At 47.0% G+C, this 19,248-nt stretch overlaps 1 protein-coding gene across 1 annotated transcript in view; it reads right to left on the bottom strand.

Moving 5' to 3' along the window:
* Positions 1 to 19,248, bottom strand: part of agps (alkylglycerone phosphate synthase) — a 236,199-nt gene that overhangs the window by 94,088 nt on the left and 122,863 nt on the right. Inside the window, exons 9-10 of the mRNA XM_070875767.1 lie at positions 9,650 to 9,775; positions 9,031 to 9,139 (exon numbers count right to left, since the gene is read on the bottom strand). Coding sequence (XP_070731868.1) covers positions 9,031 to 9,139; positions 9,650 to 9,775 — 235 coding nt within the window. The remainder of the gene's footprint in view (positions 1 to 9,030; positions 9,140 to 9,649; positions 9,776 to 19,248) is intronic.

Below are 19,248 nucleotides of genomic sequence, written 5' to 3'. Positions count from 1 at the left end.
CTTGGATCACCTACCATCAAGGGCGCTACTCAGCACCGAGCCTGCAGCCAACATCTCGCCATACGCAGTTAGGCCCATATAGCAGTGCCTGGTCTCCAATCGGCTTGGACCCCCTTACCACTGGATGAAGACCTTGCTCAGCTAAGCCCGTGTGGTAGCCAGTCTGCAACAGCCACCCCACGTTAAAAGAACACACGCATAGGTATCTTCCACTCCTCCAACATGAAGTTCGGGACCTGGAAAGTCAGGACCCTCATGGACAACCCCAACAGCGACAGGCCGGAACGCCGCACCGCCATAGTTGCCTGGGAACTTAGATGCTTTGATATTGACATCGCCACCCTAAGCGAGACGCGGCAGGCAAGGGAAGACCAGCTCAAGGAACAAGGTGGAGGTGACACCTTCTTCTGGAAAGGAAAGAACGCCGCCTCCACGGAGTCGGCTTCGCCATCAAAAACGAGCTGGTCGACCGCCTCAAAGATTCCCCTTACGGGGTTAACAAGCGCCTCATAACTCTTCAACTCACCCCATCTCGAAATCAATGTGTCACAGTCATCAGTGCGTACACCCCAACACACAATGCAACAGATGAGACCAAAGAGGGTTTCTACTCCAACCTCGAAAAATCCCTGTCCCGCGTCTCCGCGGACGACAAACTGATCCCCCTCGGTGACTTCAACGCCAGGGTCGGCAAGGACACAGCCCTCTGGGGAGGCGCGATTGGCAGAGAGGGGGTAGGGAAAGCCAACTCCAGCGGGACCCAACTTCTGACAAAATGTCTAGAACATGAACATATCATCACCAACACTTTGTTCCACCAGAGGGACAAATAGAAGGCATTGTCGCAACACTCTCGCTCCAAACACTGGGACCTGCTCATGTCATCGTCCAAGCCAGGGATTGCAAGGATATGCGCATCACCCACACCATGATAGGAGCTGACGACTGCTGGACAGACCACCACCTAATCCGATTCGTCATTGACATCAACATAGCCCCAGAGCGGAGGGCAACAGAAGCAGTGCCGCAAAAAAGTCAATGCCGGGGCACTGAAAGACCAAGTTAAGAGAGCCCGATACAGTCAGCGCCTCACAGCTAACCTGGCATGCCTTGATGACCCCGAGATGCAGAATGCCTACAGCGTTTGGTCTGCCCTGCAGGTCTCCATAACCAATGCCTGCAAAGAGACGCTCGGTCACTCGACCGGGAAACACCAGGATTGGTTTGATGAGAATGATCAGGAGATCCAATAGATCGCAAACGCAGGGCATTTCTGAGCCTTAAGCAACAACCCAACTCCAAAGCAGCATTACAGACACCTCAAGGCTGAGGTCCAACAAAAAACCCGGGACCAAAAGAACAGGTGCTGGATGGAGAAAGCACAGGATTATACAGCAGTTGGCCGACAGCCATGATGTGCAAGGATTCTTCACCGCAGTCAAGGCCACCTACGGTCCAAACACCCAAGGCCCCACACCACTGCTGGCTAAGAACAGGGAAACACTCATCAAGGACACCGAGGCAGTCAGGGCCCACTGGAAGGAGCACTTCGAAGATCTCCTCAACCTAGACTCTGCTTTTGACTCGAGTGTTCTTGACTCCATCCCGCAGCATGCTACTCGCCGCCACCTCAGTAAAACCCCAACACTGCACGAGGTAGAAAAAGCCATAAAACAGCTCAAGAACAACAAGGCTTCGGGAGCGGATGGAATCCCTGCCGAGGCACTGAAGTACGGCGGAGAGGCACTACTGGCGCGAATACATGACCTCATCTCTCTCAACTGGAGAGAGGAGAGCATGCCGGGAGATCTCAGAGATCCAGTTATTGTGACCACCTTTAAAAAAGGGGACAAGTCCAACTGCGGTAACTACAGAGGAATCTCCCTGTAATCAGCCACTGGGAAAGTCGTCGCTAGAGACCTTCTCAACCGTCTTCTCCCTGTGGCCGAGGAGCTCCTCCTGGAGTCTCAGTGCGGGTTTCGTCCCCTTCGGGGCAGAACGGACATGATTTTTGCAGCCTGACAGCCGCAGGAAAAATCCAGAGAACAGCACCAGCTTATACGTGGCCTTCTTCAACCTTACAAAGGCCTTTGACACAGTCAACAGCGAGGGCCTATGTAGCGTCCTCCTCTCGGATACCCCCAGAAGTTCATCACCTTCCTCCACCTCCTGAACGACGACATGCAGGCTGTGATCCATACCAACGGATCCATTACAGACCCAATCCACATCCGGTCCGGGGTCAAACAGGGCTGCGTAATCGCCCCAACTCTCTTCTTAATCTTCCTCGCTGCCATGCTCCAACTCACAGCCGACAAGCTCCCCGCTGGAGTGTAACTAAATTCATCATCATCATCATAGGCAGTCGCTCGGAATCGAGGAAGACTTGCTTCCACTCCTGAAGTAAGTTCTTTGGTGGCTGAACAGTCCAATATGATAGCCACAGACTCTGTCACAGGTGGTACAGATAGTCATTGAGGGAAGGGGTGGGTGAGACTGGTTTACTGCACGCTCTTTCCGCTGCCTGCACTTGATTTCTGCATACTCTCGACGTTGAGACTCGAGATGCTCAGCGCCGTCTCGGATGCACTTCCTTCACTTAGGGCGGTCTTGGGCCAGGGACTCCCAGGTGTCAGTGGGGATGTTGCACTTCATCAGAGAGGCTTTGAGGGTGTCCTTACAGAGTTTCCGCTGCCTACCTTTGGCTCGATTGCCATGAAGGAGTTCAGAGTAGAGCACTTGCTTTGGGAGTCTCGTGTCTGGCATGCGGACAATGTGGCCTACCCAGCGGAGCTGATCGAGTGTGGTCAATGCTTCAATGCTGGGTATGTTAGCCTGAATGAGGACGCTGATGTTGGTGCACCTGTCCTCCCAGGGGATTTGTAGGATCTTGCGGAGACATCGTTGGTGATATTTCTCCAGCAACTTGTGCCGTCTCCAAGCCAGATCCAAGACCACCCCAACCTCTGTCGTCGAGCTACAGTACGCAGACGACACCTGCGTCTGCGCACATACAGAGGCTGCACGACAGGACATAGTCGATGTATTTACTGAAGCGTACGAAAGCATGGGCCTTACGTTAAACATCCATAAGACAAAGGTCCTCCACCAGCCTGTCCTCACCTCACAGCACCGCCCCCACCTCACAGCATTGCCCCCCAGTCATCAAGATCCACGGCACAGTCCTGGCCAGTGGACCACTTCCCATATCTCGGGAGCCTCCTATCGACAAGAGCAGGCATCGACGATGAGATCCAACACCGCCTCCAGTGCAGCCTTCGGTGGCCTGAGGAAAAGAGTGTTTAAAGACCAGGCCCTCAAAACTGCACCTAAGCTCATGGTCTACAGAGCTGTACTAATACCTGCCCACCTGTATGGCTCAGAGACATGGACAATGGAACTAAACTGCAGAACCAGTGGGAAGCTGTTCAATCTTCACCGTCTCCAGACCAGGTCCAAGACCAACCCAACCTCTGTCATCGAGCTACAGTCCGTGGATGATGCCTTCGTCCGCGCGCATACAGAGCCTGAACTCCAGGACATAGTTGACGTTTTTACTGAGGCATACAAAAGCATGGGCCTTACGCTAAACATCAGCAAGACAAAGGTCCTCCTTACCAGACAGCACTGTCCCCCAGTGATCAAGATCCACGGCACGGCCGTGGACAACGTGGACCACCTCCCATATCTCGGGAGCTTCCTATTAACAAGAGCAGGCATGGATGACGAGATTGAACACCGCGCCAGTGCAGCCTTCGGAAAAGTGTGTTTGAAGACCAATCCCTCAAAACTGTGCCTGCTCAACACCCTCCCGGATGGACTTTCTCCACCTCGGGCAGTCTGCGGTCAGGGTTTCCCAGGTGTCAGTGATGATGTCGCACTTTACCAGCGAGGCTTTGAGGGTGTCCTTATAACGTTTCCGCTGTCCTCCTTTGGCTCGTTTACAATGAAGGAGCTCCGCATAAAGCATTTGCTTAGGGAGTCTCGTATCTGGCATGCGTACTATGTGGCCTGCCCTGCGAAGCTGATCGAGTGTGGTCAGTGCTTCAATACTGGGGATGTTAGCCTGGTCGAGGACACTGATGTTGGTGCACCTGTCCTCCCAGGACATCGTTGGTGATATATCTCCAGCGACTTGAGGTGCCTTCTGTACATCGTCCATGCCTCAGACCCATACAGGAGGGCGGGTATTACTACAGCCCTGTAGACCATGAGTTTGGTGGTAGATTTGAGGGCCTGGTCTTCAATCATTCTTTTCCGCAGGCGGCCGAAGGCTGCGCTGGTACACTGGAGGCAATGTTGAATCTCCGCATCAATGTCTGCCTTTGTTGATAAGAGGCTCCCGAGATATGGGAAATGGTCCACGTTGTCCAGAGCCGCGTCGTGGATTTTGATGATTGGAGGGCAGTGCTGTGTGGCGGGGACAGGCTGGTGAAGGACCTTTGTCGTCCGGATGTTAAGCGTAAGACCCATATTTTCATATGCCTCAGTGAATACATTGATATATCCTGGAGTTCAGCCTCTGAAAGTGCACAGACGCAGGCATCGTCCGCATACTGCAGCTCAGTGACAGAGGTTGGAATGATCTTGGCCTGGAGGCGGAGTAGGTAAACAGCTTCCCACTGGTTCTGTAGTTTAATTCCACTCCAGCGGGGAGCTTGTTGATTGGGAGGTGGAGCATGGCGGCGAGGAAGATTGAGAAGAGGTTTGGGGTGATGACACAGCCCTGTTTGACCCCGGTCTGGACATGGATTGGGTCTGTAATGGATCCGTTGGTAAGGTTCACGGTCTGCATGTCATCATGGAGCAGGCGAAGGACGTTGACAAACTTTTGGGGGCAGCTGAAACAGAGGAGGACGCTCCATAGACCCTCACGGTTGACAAGATCGAAAAAGGCCATGTATAAGGGCTGGTGCTGCTCCCTGCATTTTTCCTGCAACTGGCGCGCTGCAAAGATCATGTCTGTTGTGCCCCATCGGGGACGAAATCCGCATTCTGATTTCGGGAGGAGCTCCTCGGCCACAGGAAGACGACGATTGAGGAAAACTCGAGCGACAACTTTCCCAGTGGCTGAAAGCAGGGAGATTCCCCTGTAGTTGCCGCAGTCGGACTTGTCCCGCTTTTTAAAAATGATCACAATTACTGCAAGACTATATATATGCACAGCTTTACTGTTTCTGAATACAATTAACGTAGTGAAGGTCAACAGATACAAAGCTTATACTTGGTTAACACTTAATCATTTATATTGCAGGACAAATTCTAGGACTTAAAAAAACACCATCTGCATTACAGAAAACTTTTTTTCCAGTCCAAAAGAAGTAACATGCACTGGGTTCCTTGGAACCCAATATTATAGCAACCAATCGAAGAGGAGGAAAAGAGGGTTCAGGATAAGGTTGAGGGCAGATGATGCCTTGTGGGACAGGCACTCAGGGCAGCACTTGAGGGGGGATTTGGGAAGCCAAGAATGGAATCAATTTGGGGGAAGTCACCACTAACAGTTTTCAAAATGTCACACAAGCCGACAGAAACAGTATGAGCAGCGACCATTGAAAAGAAGCTTCGCGTTTAATAGTGCCAAAATGACCAGGACAAATGAGGAGAAACTTGGTGGTCACAAACTTCCCATAAACCAGATCACACAAAAAGGACAAACATAGGACAGACAAATGTTTTTAACATATTGGTGGATCTGCCACAAAAGCATTTCCCCTTGATGATGGCAACCATTCTCCTGGACCTCAATGATGCAGTGAGAGCAATGGACTAAGTACACACTCTCCCAGATCAAATCCAGTCCCATACCACTCAGATGAGTAAACAAATGAGGTGCTCACATAACCAAAGACTTTTGGAGCAGAAAGCATCTAGACGAGGGAAGCCCTGGGCGAGAGAAGCGGGCGATTAAAACAATTCAACAGTGGAAGAAAAGTACAAACACAGTTAAAGGAAGATGTTGTTTTTGCCCATGTAAAATGTAACTGGAGATCTGCTATTTTTATATTTTATACACACACACACACACACACACACAATGCACATGACATAGTGTAATGCTCCAGTCATTATAAAACAGTGAGGTGAAATTAAAAACTGCTATCTCCATAGTTCGGCTATTTTTTTTCATTAAAGATCTTTGTTCACTTAAACACGCCACTGGTCTGTTCATCTGGTGAAGCTTATGTGTTCAATGGCTGTGCTTAATGGAGGGCACATTGAGTAATCATACAACTTGATGTTGGTGTAGAACTGGAAAAGAGAAGTCCACTAATGGATTTAAGTATTTTTTCTAAATCAGATAGAAGCTTTAGCCAGTTTATCCAGTATGCTCAAAATAACACTAGGTGACAACAGAACATTAAGCACAAACACAAAATGTCATAGAAACATAGAAAATAGGTGCAGGAGTAGGCCATTCAGCCCTTCGAGCCTGCACCGCCATTCAATGAGTACATGGCTGAACATGCAACTTCAGTATCCCATTCCTGCTTTCTCGCCATACCCCTTGATCCCCCTAGTAGTAAGGACTACATCTAACTCCTTTTTGAAGATATTTAGTGAATTGGCCTCAACAACTTTCTGTGGTAGAGAATTCCACAGGTTCACCACTCTCTGGGTGAAGAAGTTTCTCCTCATCTCAGTCCTAAATGGCTTACCCCTTATCCTTAGACTGCGACCCCTGGTTCTGGACTTCCCCAACATTGGGAACATTCTTCCTGCATCTAACCTGTCTAAACTCATCAGAATTTTAAACGTTTCTATGAGATCCCCTCTCATTCTTCTGAACTCCAGTGAATACAAGCCCAGTTGATCCAGTCTTTCTTGATATGTCAGTCCCACCATCCCGGGAATCAGTCTGGTGAACCTTCGCTGCACTCCTTCAATAGCAAGAATGTCCTTCCTCAAGTTAGGAGACCAAAGCTGTACACAATACTCCAGGTGTGGCCTCACCAAGGCCCTGTACAACTGTAGTAACACCTCCCTGTCCCTGTACTCAAATCCCCTCACTATGAAGGCCAACATGCCATTTGCTTTCTTAACCGCCTGCTGTACCTGCATGCCAACCTTCAATGACTGATGTACCATGACACCCAGGTCTCGTTGCACCTCCCCTTTTCCTAATCTGTCACCATTCAAATAGTCTGCCTCTCTGTTTTTAACCACCAAAAAGTGGATAACTTCACAATTATCCACATTATACTTCATCTGCCATGCATTTGCCCATTCACCTAACCTATCCAAGTCACTATGCAGCCTCATAGCATCCGCCTCGCAGCTCATACTGCCACCCAACTTAGTGTCATCCGCAAATTTGGAGATACTACATTTAATCCCCTCATCTAAATCATTAATGTACAATGTAAACAGCTGGGGCCCCAGCACAGAACCTTGCGGTACCCCACGAGTCACTGCCTGCCATTCTGAAAAGTACCCATTTACTCCTACTCTTTGCTTCCTGTCTGCCAACCAGTTCTCAATCCACGTCAGCACACTACCCCCAATCCCATGTGCTTTAACTTTGCACATTAATCTCTTGTGTGGGACCTTGTCGAAAGCCTTCTGAAAGTCCAAATATACCACATCAACTGGTTCTCCCTTGTCCACTCTACTGGAAACATCCTCAAAAAATTCCAGAAGATTTGTCAAGCATGATTTCCCTTTCACAAATCCATGCTGACTTAGACCTATCATGTCACCTCTTTCCAAATGCGCTGCTATGACATCCTTAATAATTGATTCCATCATTTTACCCACTACCGATGTCAGGCTGACCGGTCTATAATTCCCTGCTTTCTCTCTCCCTCCTTTTTTAAAAAGTGGGGTTACATTGGCTACCCTCCACTTCATAGGAGCTGATCCACAGTCTATGGAATGTTGGAAAATGACTGTCAATGCATCCGCTATTTCCAAGGCCACCTCCTTAAGTACTCTGGGATGCAGTCCATCAGGCCCTGGGGATTTATCGGCCTTCAATGCCATCAATTTCCCCAACACAATTTCCCGACTAATAAGGATTTCTCTCAGTTCCTCCTTCTTACTAGACCCTCTGACCCCTTTTATATCCGGAAGGTTGTTTGTGTCCTCCTTAATGAATACCGAACCAAAGTACTTGTTCAATTGGTCTGCCATTTCTTTGTTCCCCGTTATGACTTCCCCTGATTCTGACTGCCAGCTCACCCCATCAATATATCCATCTATTCCTTTCTCCCTCGTGCACTTATCTAGTTTCCCCTTACTGCATTACAACTGCAAAGCTGGACAAGACCTGAAAAAAAATACTGAAATGGTACCTTCCGAACTCAATGATGAAGTGGTAAATATCAGGGCCTGTGGACATTATATATTGGACACTGTTCTGGGACTGCTACTCGCTTACAGCAAACAACCAAAAAAACAAAGATTGACACTTACCCATATCCAAATGCAGATTGAATTTAAATTTTAGCTGACGGCTGAATGAGAGAGCTATCTACTACTAGTCAGTATGAAGCTTTAGTGTGTGAGACTACATTCTCAAAAAACTGAATGACACTAACACCTCATTAGCTTCATATTGATATAAATGTTACTGAATAACTTGTATAAAACTTCAGAAATTAGGTCAGCATTCTTCAGCATTGCTAATTTGTACTGAAGTCTACTTAATGTTATCACTCTAGGTTTACTGCAGCAAGTGATCAGTAGTTGCTGTACAATTTGAAAATGCAAATCTTCAGCAACAACAGATCTCAAGCTACTTCAACTATCAGCAACAATGTGCAACAGCAATACTAAATTTAAAAAACTGCTCATTATGCAGCAAGAATTCCCTCAATTCCAATTACATAGAATTTTTAAACATAGAAACAGGCCATTCGACCCAACAGGCCTATGCTGGTGGTTATGCTCCACACAGGCCTCCTGCCAGCTCACCCCATCAATATATCCATCTATTCCTTTCTCCCTCGTGCACTTATCTCAGTTCCCCTTACTGCATTACAACTGCAAAGCTGGACAAGACCTTGAAAAAAAATACTGAAATGGTACCTTCCGATCCCATAATGAAGTGGTAAATATCAGGGCCTGTGGACATTCTTGGACCTTGACAGCTTTTCTCTATTATGCCTCTTGGTGTAACCATTTTTATATACACAATCTGTTAACACAGTAAAAGCCACAAATTATTTACTTTGTCAAATCTATGAAAACAATGTGAAGTTAAATGTATTATTCAATGATTATTCAGAATGTTTCTTTTTAATTTATTGACAAAAAACATTTTAAAAAAAATATAAGTATCGATATCCAATTGGTATTTTATTGTTCCCTGACAGTTTGAAATTTAAGATAGAACAAAGAGCTATCAAGTCAGTTTTAGATTTGTTTCAGAACTACAACTTTGTCAGCATATCCCTCCCTAATTGCACGGTGGGAGTACCTTCACCACAGGTGCAGCAGTTCAAGGCGACGGCTCACCACCAGCTTCTCAGGGGCAATTGGGGATGGGCAATAAATGCTGGCCTTGCCAGCGACATCCACAACCCAGGAACAAGTAAAAGAAAATCTTACACATCCAGAGAACAAATGAAAATAATCTTGGGAGTTCTGGTTGATTATACTGAAGCCCACTTAAATGCAAGCTAAATAAGTATTTTAAAATACTCACCAGATCTTCAATGTTACCATAGATATTCTTTTTCATGCCTGAAGCCCTTGTAGCTACCCAACCTCCCAGGCTGCTGAACTCCATCGAATCTGGTTCATGCCCGGTGCAGTAACCATGTTCACTAAGCTTCAACAAGAAAAGAAAGCAGCTTAGGGAAAACAAAGTTACTCCATAGGCCTTTTATGTACTGGAATTGTAAAAATAAGACCAATGGAATATTCTGACATTTTATTTTGTTATGCCCCCTTGAAGCAGTTTTCTATATACTCAGTAGTAAGCATGATTTACTTCACTGTCTTGTACAAAAGAATGTGAGTCCAGCAATACAAACCTGCTGCATATAAACTGGTCAATTACAATTATAAAAAAAAAAATAGCTTTTCCATTTATTCCTTTAACTGAAATTCAGTTTTCCAATTGAAAAAAAATTTCAATTCAGAATTTTGTTATTAGATATTACATAGAATTTTAGCACTAAGAAAATGGCTGCTATTTCAAGCAAAATGTCAGACCCAATTCAAACATGAAAATTTCAGAAAGCTGCTGCTTTCACAAGACAACAGGCAGCTTTGGGAATTATTTAACTTTGGAATTATTTGTAAAAAAAACCATTTCAATGTTGGGATGCTTGATGTACTTAAAATCAAAACTCAAGAACAAAATGTAACCATTACCACTGCATAATCACCATGAAGTTACTGTCAATTAAAGAAGTAGTTTACCCAAAAGGATGGGAAAAAGTACTTTCAACAAGGTGGTTACAATGGCCCCAAGTTTCCACATGATTTGCTCCTGATTTTTAGGAGCAACTGGTGTAGAACGGAGTATCTTAGAAATCGGAATTCTCGTTATTTAGTTTGCTCCAGTTCTAGTCAGTTAGAACAGTTTTCACTTTGGAACAGAATTTTTTTTTCCAAAAGGGGGCGTGTCCGGCCACTTACGCCTGATTTCAAAGTTTCGTGAGTGAAAACTTACTCCAAACTAACTTAGAATGCAGTAAGTGAAGATTTTTGTACGCTCGAAAAAACCTTGTCTACACTTTAGAAAATCAGGCGTAGGTTACAAATCAGGCGTAGGGAATGGTGGGGGGGGTGTTTAAAGGGAAGTTTACAAACATTAAACACTTCAGTTTTACAAATAAAGAGCCATCATCAATAATAAATGATAAATACATCAATAAATCAACCAATAAATCAATCAAAAAAAATTAATAAGAAATATTTTTTTTTTAAATCAATAAATAAAACATTTTCTACTTACCGACTGCAGCACTGGGAGCCCTCCAACAGCGTGCTGGGATGCCCCCCTCAGTGTGTCTCAGTTCAGTGTCTCTATCTCTCTGTGTGTCTCTCATTGTCTGTGTTTCTGACAGCGAGGGGAGGGGGAGGAGGGGGGTGGAGGGGGAGGAGGGGGGTGGAGGGGGAGGAGGGGGGTGGAGGGGGAGGAGGGGGGTGGAGGGAGAGGGGGGAAGCAGGGGGAGGGAAGGGGGAGAAGGGAGAGGGATGGGGGAAGAAGGGGAGATGGGGGAAGAAGGGGAGATGGGGGAAGAAGGGGAGAAGGGGGAAGAAGGGGATAAAGGGGAGAAGGGGGAAGAAGGGGGAAGAAGGGGATAAAGGGGAGGAAGGAGATTGGGGGGGGAAGGAGATTGGGGGGGGAGGAGATTGGGGGGGAGGAGATTGGGGGGGGAGGAGATTGGGGGGGGAGGAGATTGGGGGGGAGGAGATTGGGGGGGGAGGAGATTGGGGGGGGAGGAGATTGGGGGGGGAGGAGATTGGGGGGGGAGGAGATTGGGGGGGGAGGAGATTGGGGGGGGAGGAGATTGGGGGGGGAGGAGATTGGGGGGGGAGGAGATTGGGGGGGAGGAGATTGGGGGGGGAGGAGATTGGGGGGGGAGGAGATTGGGGGGGGAGGAGATTGGGGGGGGGAGGAGATTGGGGGGGGAGGAGATTGGGGGGGGAGGAGATTGGGGGGGAGGAGATTGGGGGGGGAGGAGATTGGGGGGGGAGGAGATTGGGGGGGGGAGGAGATTGGGGGGGGAGGAGATTGGGGGGGGAGGAGATTGGGGGGGGGAGGAGATTGGGGGGGGAGGAGATTGGGGGGGGAGGAGATTGGGGGGGAGGAGATTGGGGGGGGAGGAGATTGGGGGGGGAGGAGATTGGGGGGGGAGGAGACTGGGGGGGGAGGAGATTGGGGGGGAGGAGACTGGGGGGGGAGGAGATTGGGGGGGAGGAGATTGGGGGGGGGGGGGGGGGAGATTGGGGGGGGGGAAGAGATTGGGGGGGGGGGGAAGGAAGGAGATTGGGGGGGGGAGGAAGGAGATTGGGGGGGAAGGAAGGAGATTGGGGGGGAGGGAAGGAGATTGGGGGGGGAGGAAGTGGAGATTGGGGGGGAAAGGAAGGAGATTGGGGGGGGAAGGAAGGAGATTGGGGGGGGAAGGAAGGAGATTGGGGGGGGAAGGAAGGAGATTGGGGGGGGGAAGGAAGGAGATTGGGGGGGGAAGGAAGGAGATTGGGGGGGAAGGAAGGAGATTGGGGGGGGGAAGGAAGGAGTTGGGGGGGGAAGGAAGGAGATTGGGGGGGGAAGGAAGGAGATTGGGGGGGGAAGGAAGGAGATTGGGGGGGGAAGGAAGGAGATTGGGGGGGAAGGAAGGAGATTGGGGGGGGGGGGGGAAGAAAGGAGATTGGGGGGGAAGAAAGGAGATTGGGGGGGAAGAAAGGAGATTGGGGGGAAGAAAGGAGATTGGGGGGGAAGAAAGGAGATTGGGGGGGAAGAAAGGAGATTGGGGGGGAAGAAAGGAGATTGGGGGGGAAGAAAGGAGATTGGGGGGGAAGAAAGGAGATTGGGGGGAAGAAAGGAGATTGGGGGGGGAAGAAAGGAGATTGGGGGGGGAAGAAAGGAGATTGGGGGGGAAGAAAGGAGATTGGGGGGAAGAAAGGAGATTGGGGGGAAGAAAGGAGATTGGGGGGGAAGAAAGGAGATTGGGGGGGAAAGAAAGGAGATTGGGGGGGAAGAAAGGAGATTGGGGGGGAAGAAAGGAGATTGGGGGGGAAGAAAGGAGATTGGGGGGGAAGAAAGGAGATTGGGGGGGAAGAAAGGAGATTGGGGGGGAAGAAAGGAGATTGGGGGGAAGAAAGGAGATTGGGGGGAAGAAAGGAGATTGGGGGGGAAGAAAGGAGATTGGGGGGGGAAGAAAGGAGATTGGGGGGGGAAGAAAGGAGATTGGGGGGGAAGAAAGGAGATTGGGGGGGGAAGAAAGGAGATTGGGGGGGGAAGAAAGGAGATTGGGGGGGGAAGAAAGGAGATTGGGGGGGGAAGAAAGGAGATGGGGGGGGGAAGGAGATTGGGGGGGGGGGAAGGAGATTGGGGAGGGGAGAGGAGATTGGGGGGGGGGGGGAGGAAAGAAGGAGAAGGGGGAGGGAGGCTGAACGGGCTGGGCCCGAGACTTCGGGCAGGGCCCGTCCCCAGCACCAGATTTACAGGTAGGTGGCGTTGGGTCGGGTCGGGGGGATGGTGGGAGGGAGGTCGGTTCGGTTCGGGTCAGGGGGAGGGAGGGAGATGGAGGTCAGGTCGGGTGTCGGTTCCGGTCCGGAGGCAAGGGTGGGGGGGGGGGGGGGGGGAGGAGCAGGTGTCGGGGGCGGGTGTCGGGTCCGGTGCGGGGTGGGGGGAGCGGGTGTCGGGTCCGGTCCGGAGGCGGGAATCGAGTCGGGTCGGGAGGAAGCAGGAGCTGGGCGTGGGAGGAGCCTTATTCACGCAGCCCCAGTGAGGCCATTGGGCCAGGGCTAGGGGCTGCGTGCTTCGGGCCCCTCCCACACAGTTTCGGGCGCCGGGAGCTACTGCACTTGCGTGCCGACTGTAGCGCGCATGTGCAGAGGTCCCGGCACTGTTTTCGGCGCAGGGACCTGGCTCCGCCCCCTACAGCTCCTCTGCGCTGCGCCGAGGGCCAGAGGACCTGCAGGGAGGTGGAGAATCTGGAATTTTTTTTTAGGCGCACTTTGTGGTGCGAAAAACGTGCGTCCAAGTCGGGACTGCGCCGTTCTAGGCGCGGCTCGAAACTTGGGCCCATAAGAACTAGGAACAGGAGTAGGCCATCTAGCCCCTCGAGCCTGCTCCGCCATTCAACAAGATCATGGCTGATCTGGCCGTGGACTCAGCTCCACTTACCCGCTCGCTCCCCGTAACCCTTAATTCACTTATTGGTTAAAAATCTATCGATCTGTGATTTGAATATAGTCAATGAGATAGCCTCAACTGCTTCCTTGGGCAGAGAATTCCACAGATACACAACCCTCTGGGAGAAGAAATTCCTTCTCAACTCGGTTTTAAATTGGCTCCCCCGTATTTTGCGGCTGTGCCCCCTAGTTCTAGTCTCCCCGACCAGTGGAAACAACCTCTCTGCCTCTATCTTGTCTATCCCTTTCATTATTTTAAATGGTTCTATAAGATCACCCCTCATCCTTCTGAACTCCAACGAGTAAAGATCCAGTCTACTCAATCTATCATCATAAGGTAACCCTCTCATCTCCGAAATCAGCCTGGTGAATCGTCTCTGTACCCCCTCCAAAGCTAGTATATCCTTCCTTAAGTAAGGTGACCAAAACTGCATGCAGTACTCCAGGTGCGGCCTCACCAATACCCTTACAGTTGCAGCAGGACCTCCCTGCTTTTGTACTCCATCCCTCTCGCAATGAAGGCCAACATTACATTCGCCTTCCTGATTACCTGCTGCACCTGCAAACTAACTTTTTGGGGTTCATGCACAAGAACCCCCAGGTCCCTCTGCACCGCAGCATGTTGTAATTTCTCCCTATTCAAATAATATTCCCTTTTACTGTTTTTTTTTTCCAAGGTAGATGACCTCACATTTTCTGACATTGTATTCCATTTGCCAAACCTTAGCCCATTCGCTTAACCTATCCAAATCTCTTTGCAGCCTCTGTGTGCCCTCTACACAGCCCGCTTTCTCACTAATCTTTGTGCCATCTGCAAATTTTGTTACATTACATTCTGTCCCCTCTTCCAGGTCATCTATGTATATTGTAAACAGTTGTGGTCCCAGCACCAATCCCTGTGGCACACCACTAACCACCGATTTCCAACCTGAAAAGGACCCATTTATCCCGACTCTCTGCTTTCTGTTAGCTAGCCAATTCTCTATCCATGCTAATACATTTCCTCTGACTCCGCGTACCTTTATCTTCTGCAGTAACCTTTTGTGTGGCACTTTATCGAATGCCTTTTGGAAATCTAAATACACCACATCCATCGGTACACCTCTATCCACCATGCTCGTTATATCCTCAAAGAATTCCAGTAAATTAGTTAAACATGATTTCCCCTTCATGAATCCATGCTGAGTCTGCTTGATTGCACTATTCCTATCTAGATGTTCCGCTATTTCTTCCTTAATGATAGCTTCAAGCATTTTCCCCACTACAGATGTTAAACTAACCGGCCTATAGTTACCTGCCTTTTGTCTGCTCCTTTTTTAAACAGAGGCAGTACAATAGCTGCTTTTCCCATATAATTTAGTTTCTTCCTCGTTACTGACCCTCAATTAAACACATTTCCAGTTTGCATACCATTTAAATACAATACCAAAAGTCACATACCTGTAGTATGTATCTTTTTGTGAAACAAAATCAAATAAGGCCTGCACTCGAACAGTTTTCAGTAGGTATGGTACCACTATCATGTTTGATCAGTCTAGGCCAAGAGCACATGAACTTGCACTTATTTATGAGCTCATCCAGCAACTCACTACCATCAACCTTCAGTGGTAATCATACTTGCAACATGTCTAAAACCAGGCTTTCCCATAGCCAATATATTTGAGCAAGAGCCATAAACAAAGAAAAAGGATAATTCCACACGAGTCTGATCAGATTAAAGTTCTGAATAAGTTATTCCATATTGTCACTCAAAACTGAACCATTTCACGGCTGTCCAAGTCTTTGTCATGACTAAGGTTAATAGAAACTACATTTTAACAGATTGAAAGTGCATTTTAATATGCTCCACGTCGAGTGAGCTGCTCCTAACTGTTGAAGTTCATCAATTTTACAAAAAATCTGCTTACATATGGATTTACAGTAGCAATATTACCCCCGCTGCACGATTTATTGTTGACAGTAACCAATGGTGAATTTCAAAACTGGTTTCCTTCTGTGCGTTAATTGAGTCACATAGCTTAAAAATGAATTACACTAGCTTTATTATTCATTGCTGAAACAAAAGGCATTTGAGCCAAGACAGCCCAGCTATTATAGATGCTGTTAAGATCAGGGGTTTGGGTAGCGTGCCTTTTGTTGCAAAGACTGAGGAACTAGTAGAAAAATAGTCTCCGCTTCTGCAGCTGAAAATGTATGGCTTCACAAGTCAAAAATTCTTGAATTACTGTTCTTGGATACATGCATACTACATTCCCTGAATGGGGTGTCTGGGGGAAAAAAAAGTCACTAGCACAAGACATTAATATTGATTTTGTGGGAGGGGGACAATGTACTAAATGTTCTCCATAAGACCGGAAAAATTCCAGGATTCTAATTTAAAATTCATAATTCCAAGCTCCTGGATTATTTTGTTGTCTCACTCCTAATGAGACCAATTCATGAAAAAAATGAAATTTAAATTATGATGGGTTTACATAGTAGAACCATGGCTTAATCAGCATTGTAGCAGATTACCATCGACAAATATCTATTTATCAATTCTCAAATGCACATATTATACATATTACCATTAGCTATAACTACTAGAAATCACTGAAGAGCAAAACACAAAAGCAGCTATGCCTACAAAAAAAACAGTATGGTTAAGTCAAATGTATATGGCAGCCACTTTTAACCAGATCACATCAGTAATATATGAAAATAATTTAGTAATTCTGTAAAATGTCACAAATTACTTCCGGATTAATTTTTTCAAAGAAAGTAGCACTTGGAATTACTTTCTATGTTATGTTTTGCAAGCAGAATACAGATTTATTTTATGGCAATTGGCAGAAAATATTTGTAAACTGCCTGCAGTAAAACCTCTTAACAAGTGATGTATCTTGGAACCATCTGGCAGGAAAAACACTGATCCCTTGTAGAACACATCAACAGCTACTTAAGATGCAGCACATGTATTCTGGCACATCACAGGAATACTAATTCCTAGTTTTCAGAATTTATTTTGTTATTCCATCTGCTCAACACCTGAGTTTAATCACCAAAAAAATAAACAAACATTTGGACATTTCCTCAAAGGCGGCTAAAAATCGCGTGGTCTTGCCTATGTTTACATTCTGGAAATTGTGCACCACACAAAAATACTGTGATGTACTAAACTGCGATATATAGCAGTATTATTTCCCATCAATTGATATCTTTAGAAATAGCATTCTGTATTGTTCAAATCTTCTTGGCAATGGACAATCAACTGGAATTAACAGCATATTTTATATTGTCACAACAATAAATGGGACACTAGTTAAAAACTAAGTTCAAAATGCTGTATGGCTTAAATATTATTCCAAATATGCTGTTCCTTTTATTCAGCAGAATAAAAATTGCTAACAGCCCAACTGAGAATCAACCCATAACAATAAAATTGTCATAGTACAGTGCAGAGGTTCTCTTTACGCAATGGAACTACAGGTTTAATAGAAGTTTTATTACTAGTCTGAAGTTTAGAAGTTACAATTTGCGATTCAGTTTGAGGGCTAACTTCAGAATCATTATCATTCAATCTTGTGTTTTCCAGATTTAAATAGCATAACTCAATGTTTTTAAACATTTTTAAATACAGCATGACTATGATTTGCAAATTTATCATGCATTAAAAACGACGAGCTGTCTCAAAATTTAATGGTATTGCACCGTTAGATGATGCGGTGAGTCCAACGTTATGACACTTAAACATCTGAACTCAAACCTTTGTCAATTCCAACTGTCTTACTTACACTTTACCAGAGAGTGGCACTATAGCAGTGCATTTCCCCAAGAATGGTGGAGTCTTGCTAAAGGACAGTCCAATGTACTGATCTAGATTCCCAAAGGAATCTGTTTTCATGTACCCCCCATGTTTTTGTTAAGTATGGCTTCCCAGCCTGTTCAGTTTAACAATATTGCTGCTTCTGCTGTGCCTCTTTTCTCTCCAGTTTTTCTTAAATGTCTTCCCTAGATACTGGGTCATTCTGCCTGCCACTGCTGGCTGGTTAGCAGCCCTTGCTTGATCGCTTATTGCCTGCCCGGCTCACTGGCTCTGTAGAAATGCTACCCTGTTTCACACCATTCTGTACAAGGCTGCTTTAAATTCATAAATTGTCCACCTTAAGTTAATTCACTTTTCTGAGTTCCATTTTGATTCGACTACCCTGTCCTCTTCCCCAATTTCTCTGCCGATCCTATTCCTCCTCACTCAATCTCGCTCCCCAGAGACCCATCCCGTAGACTGCACCTCTCCATCTCCTCCCTGCCATCCACCCATTTCTCCCAATCTTCCTTCCCTCCATAAAGTAATGATTCCAATAGTGCAGCCGCTTCCTTGAGCCTTCAACATTACTTCAACTATGTCTGTTTACCTTTGCTTCTTTTAAGAACATAATAGGAGCAGGAGTAGGCCATTTGGCCCCTTGAGCCTGCTCCGCCATTCAATAAGATCATGGCTGATCTGATCATGGGCTCAGCTCCACTTCCATGCATGCTCCCCATAACCTTTTATTCCCTCATCGCTCAAAAATCTGTCTATCTCCACCTTAAATATATTCAATAACCCAGCCTCCACAGTTCTCTGGGGCAGAGAATTCCAGAGTTACAAACCTCTGGAGAAGAAATTCCTCCTACATAAGAAATAGGAGTAGGCCATACGGCCCCTCGAGCCTGCTCCGCCATTTAATACGATCATGGCTGATCCGATCATGGACTCAGGTCCACTTTCCTGCCTGCTCCCCATAACCCCTTATTCCCTTATCGGTTAAGAATTCCCTCATCTCAGTTTTAAATGGGTGACCCTTATTCTGAAACTATGCCCCTAGTTCGAGATTCCCCATGAGTGTAAACATCCTCTCTGCATCTACCTTGTCGAGCCCCCTCATTATCTTATATGTTTCAATAATACCTCTCATTCTTCTGAACTCCAATGAGTACAGGCCCAACCTTTTTTCATAAGTCAACCCTTTCATCACAGGAATCAGCCGAGTGAACCTTCTCTGAACTGCCTGCAATGCAAGTATATCCCTCCTTAAATAAGGAGACCAAAACTGTACGCAGTACTCTAGGTGTGGCCTCACCAATACCCTGTACAGTTATAGCAGTACTTCTCTGCTTTTATAGAAACATAGAAAATAGGTGCAGGAGCAGGCTATTCCACCCTTCGAGCCTGCACCACCATTCAATATGATCTTGACTGATCATGTAATTTCAGTACCCCACTCCTGCTTTCTCTCCATAACCCCTGATCCCTTTAGCAGTACGGGCCACATCTAACTCCCTTTTGAATATATCCAACGAACTGGACAACAACTTTCTGTGGTACAGAATTCCAAAGGTTCACAATTCTTTGTGAAAAAGTTTCTCCTCATCTTGGTTCTATCCCCCTTGCAATAAAGGCCAATATTC

Source organism: Pristiophorus japonicus, chromosome 3, assembly GCF_044704955.1.
Source record: "Pristiophorus japonicus isolate sPriJap1 chromosome 3, sPriJap1.hap1, whole genome shotgun sequence".
NCBI lineage: Eukaryota > Metazoa > Chordata > Chondrichthyes > Pristiophoridae > Pristiophorus > Pristiophorus japonicus.
This window is presented reverse-complemented; position numbering and strand designations above follow the sequence as displayed.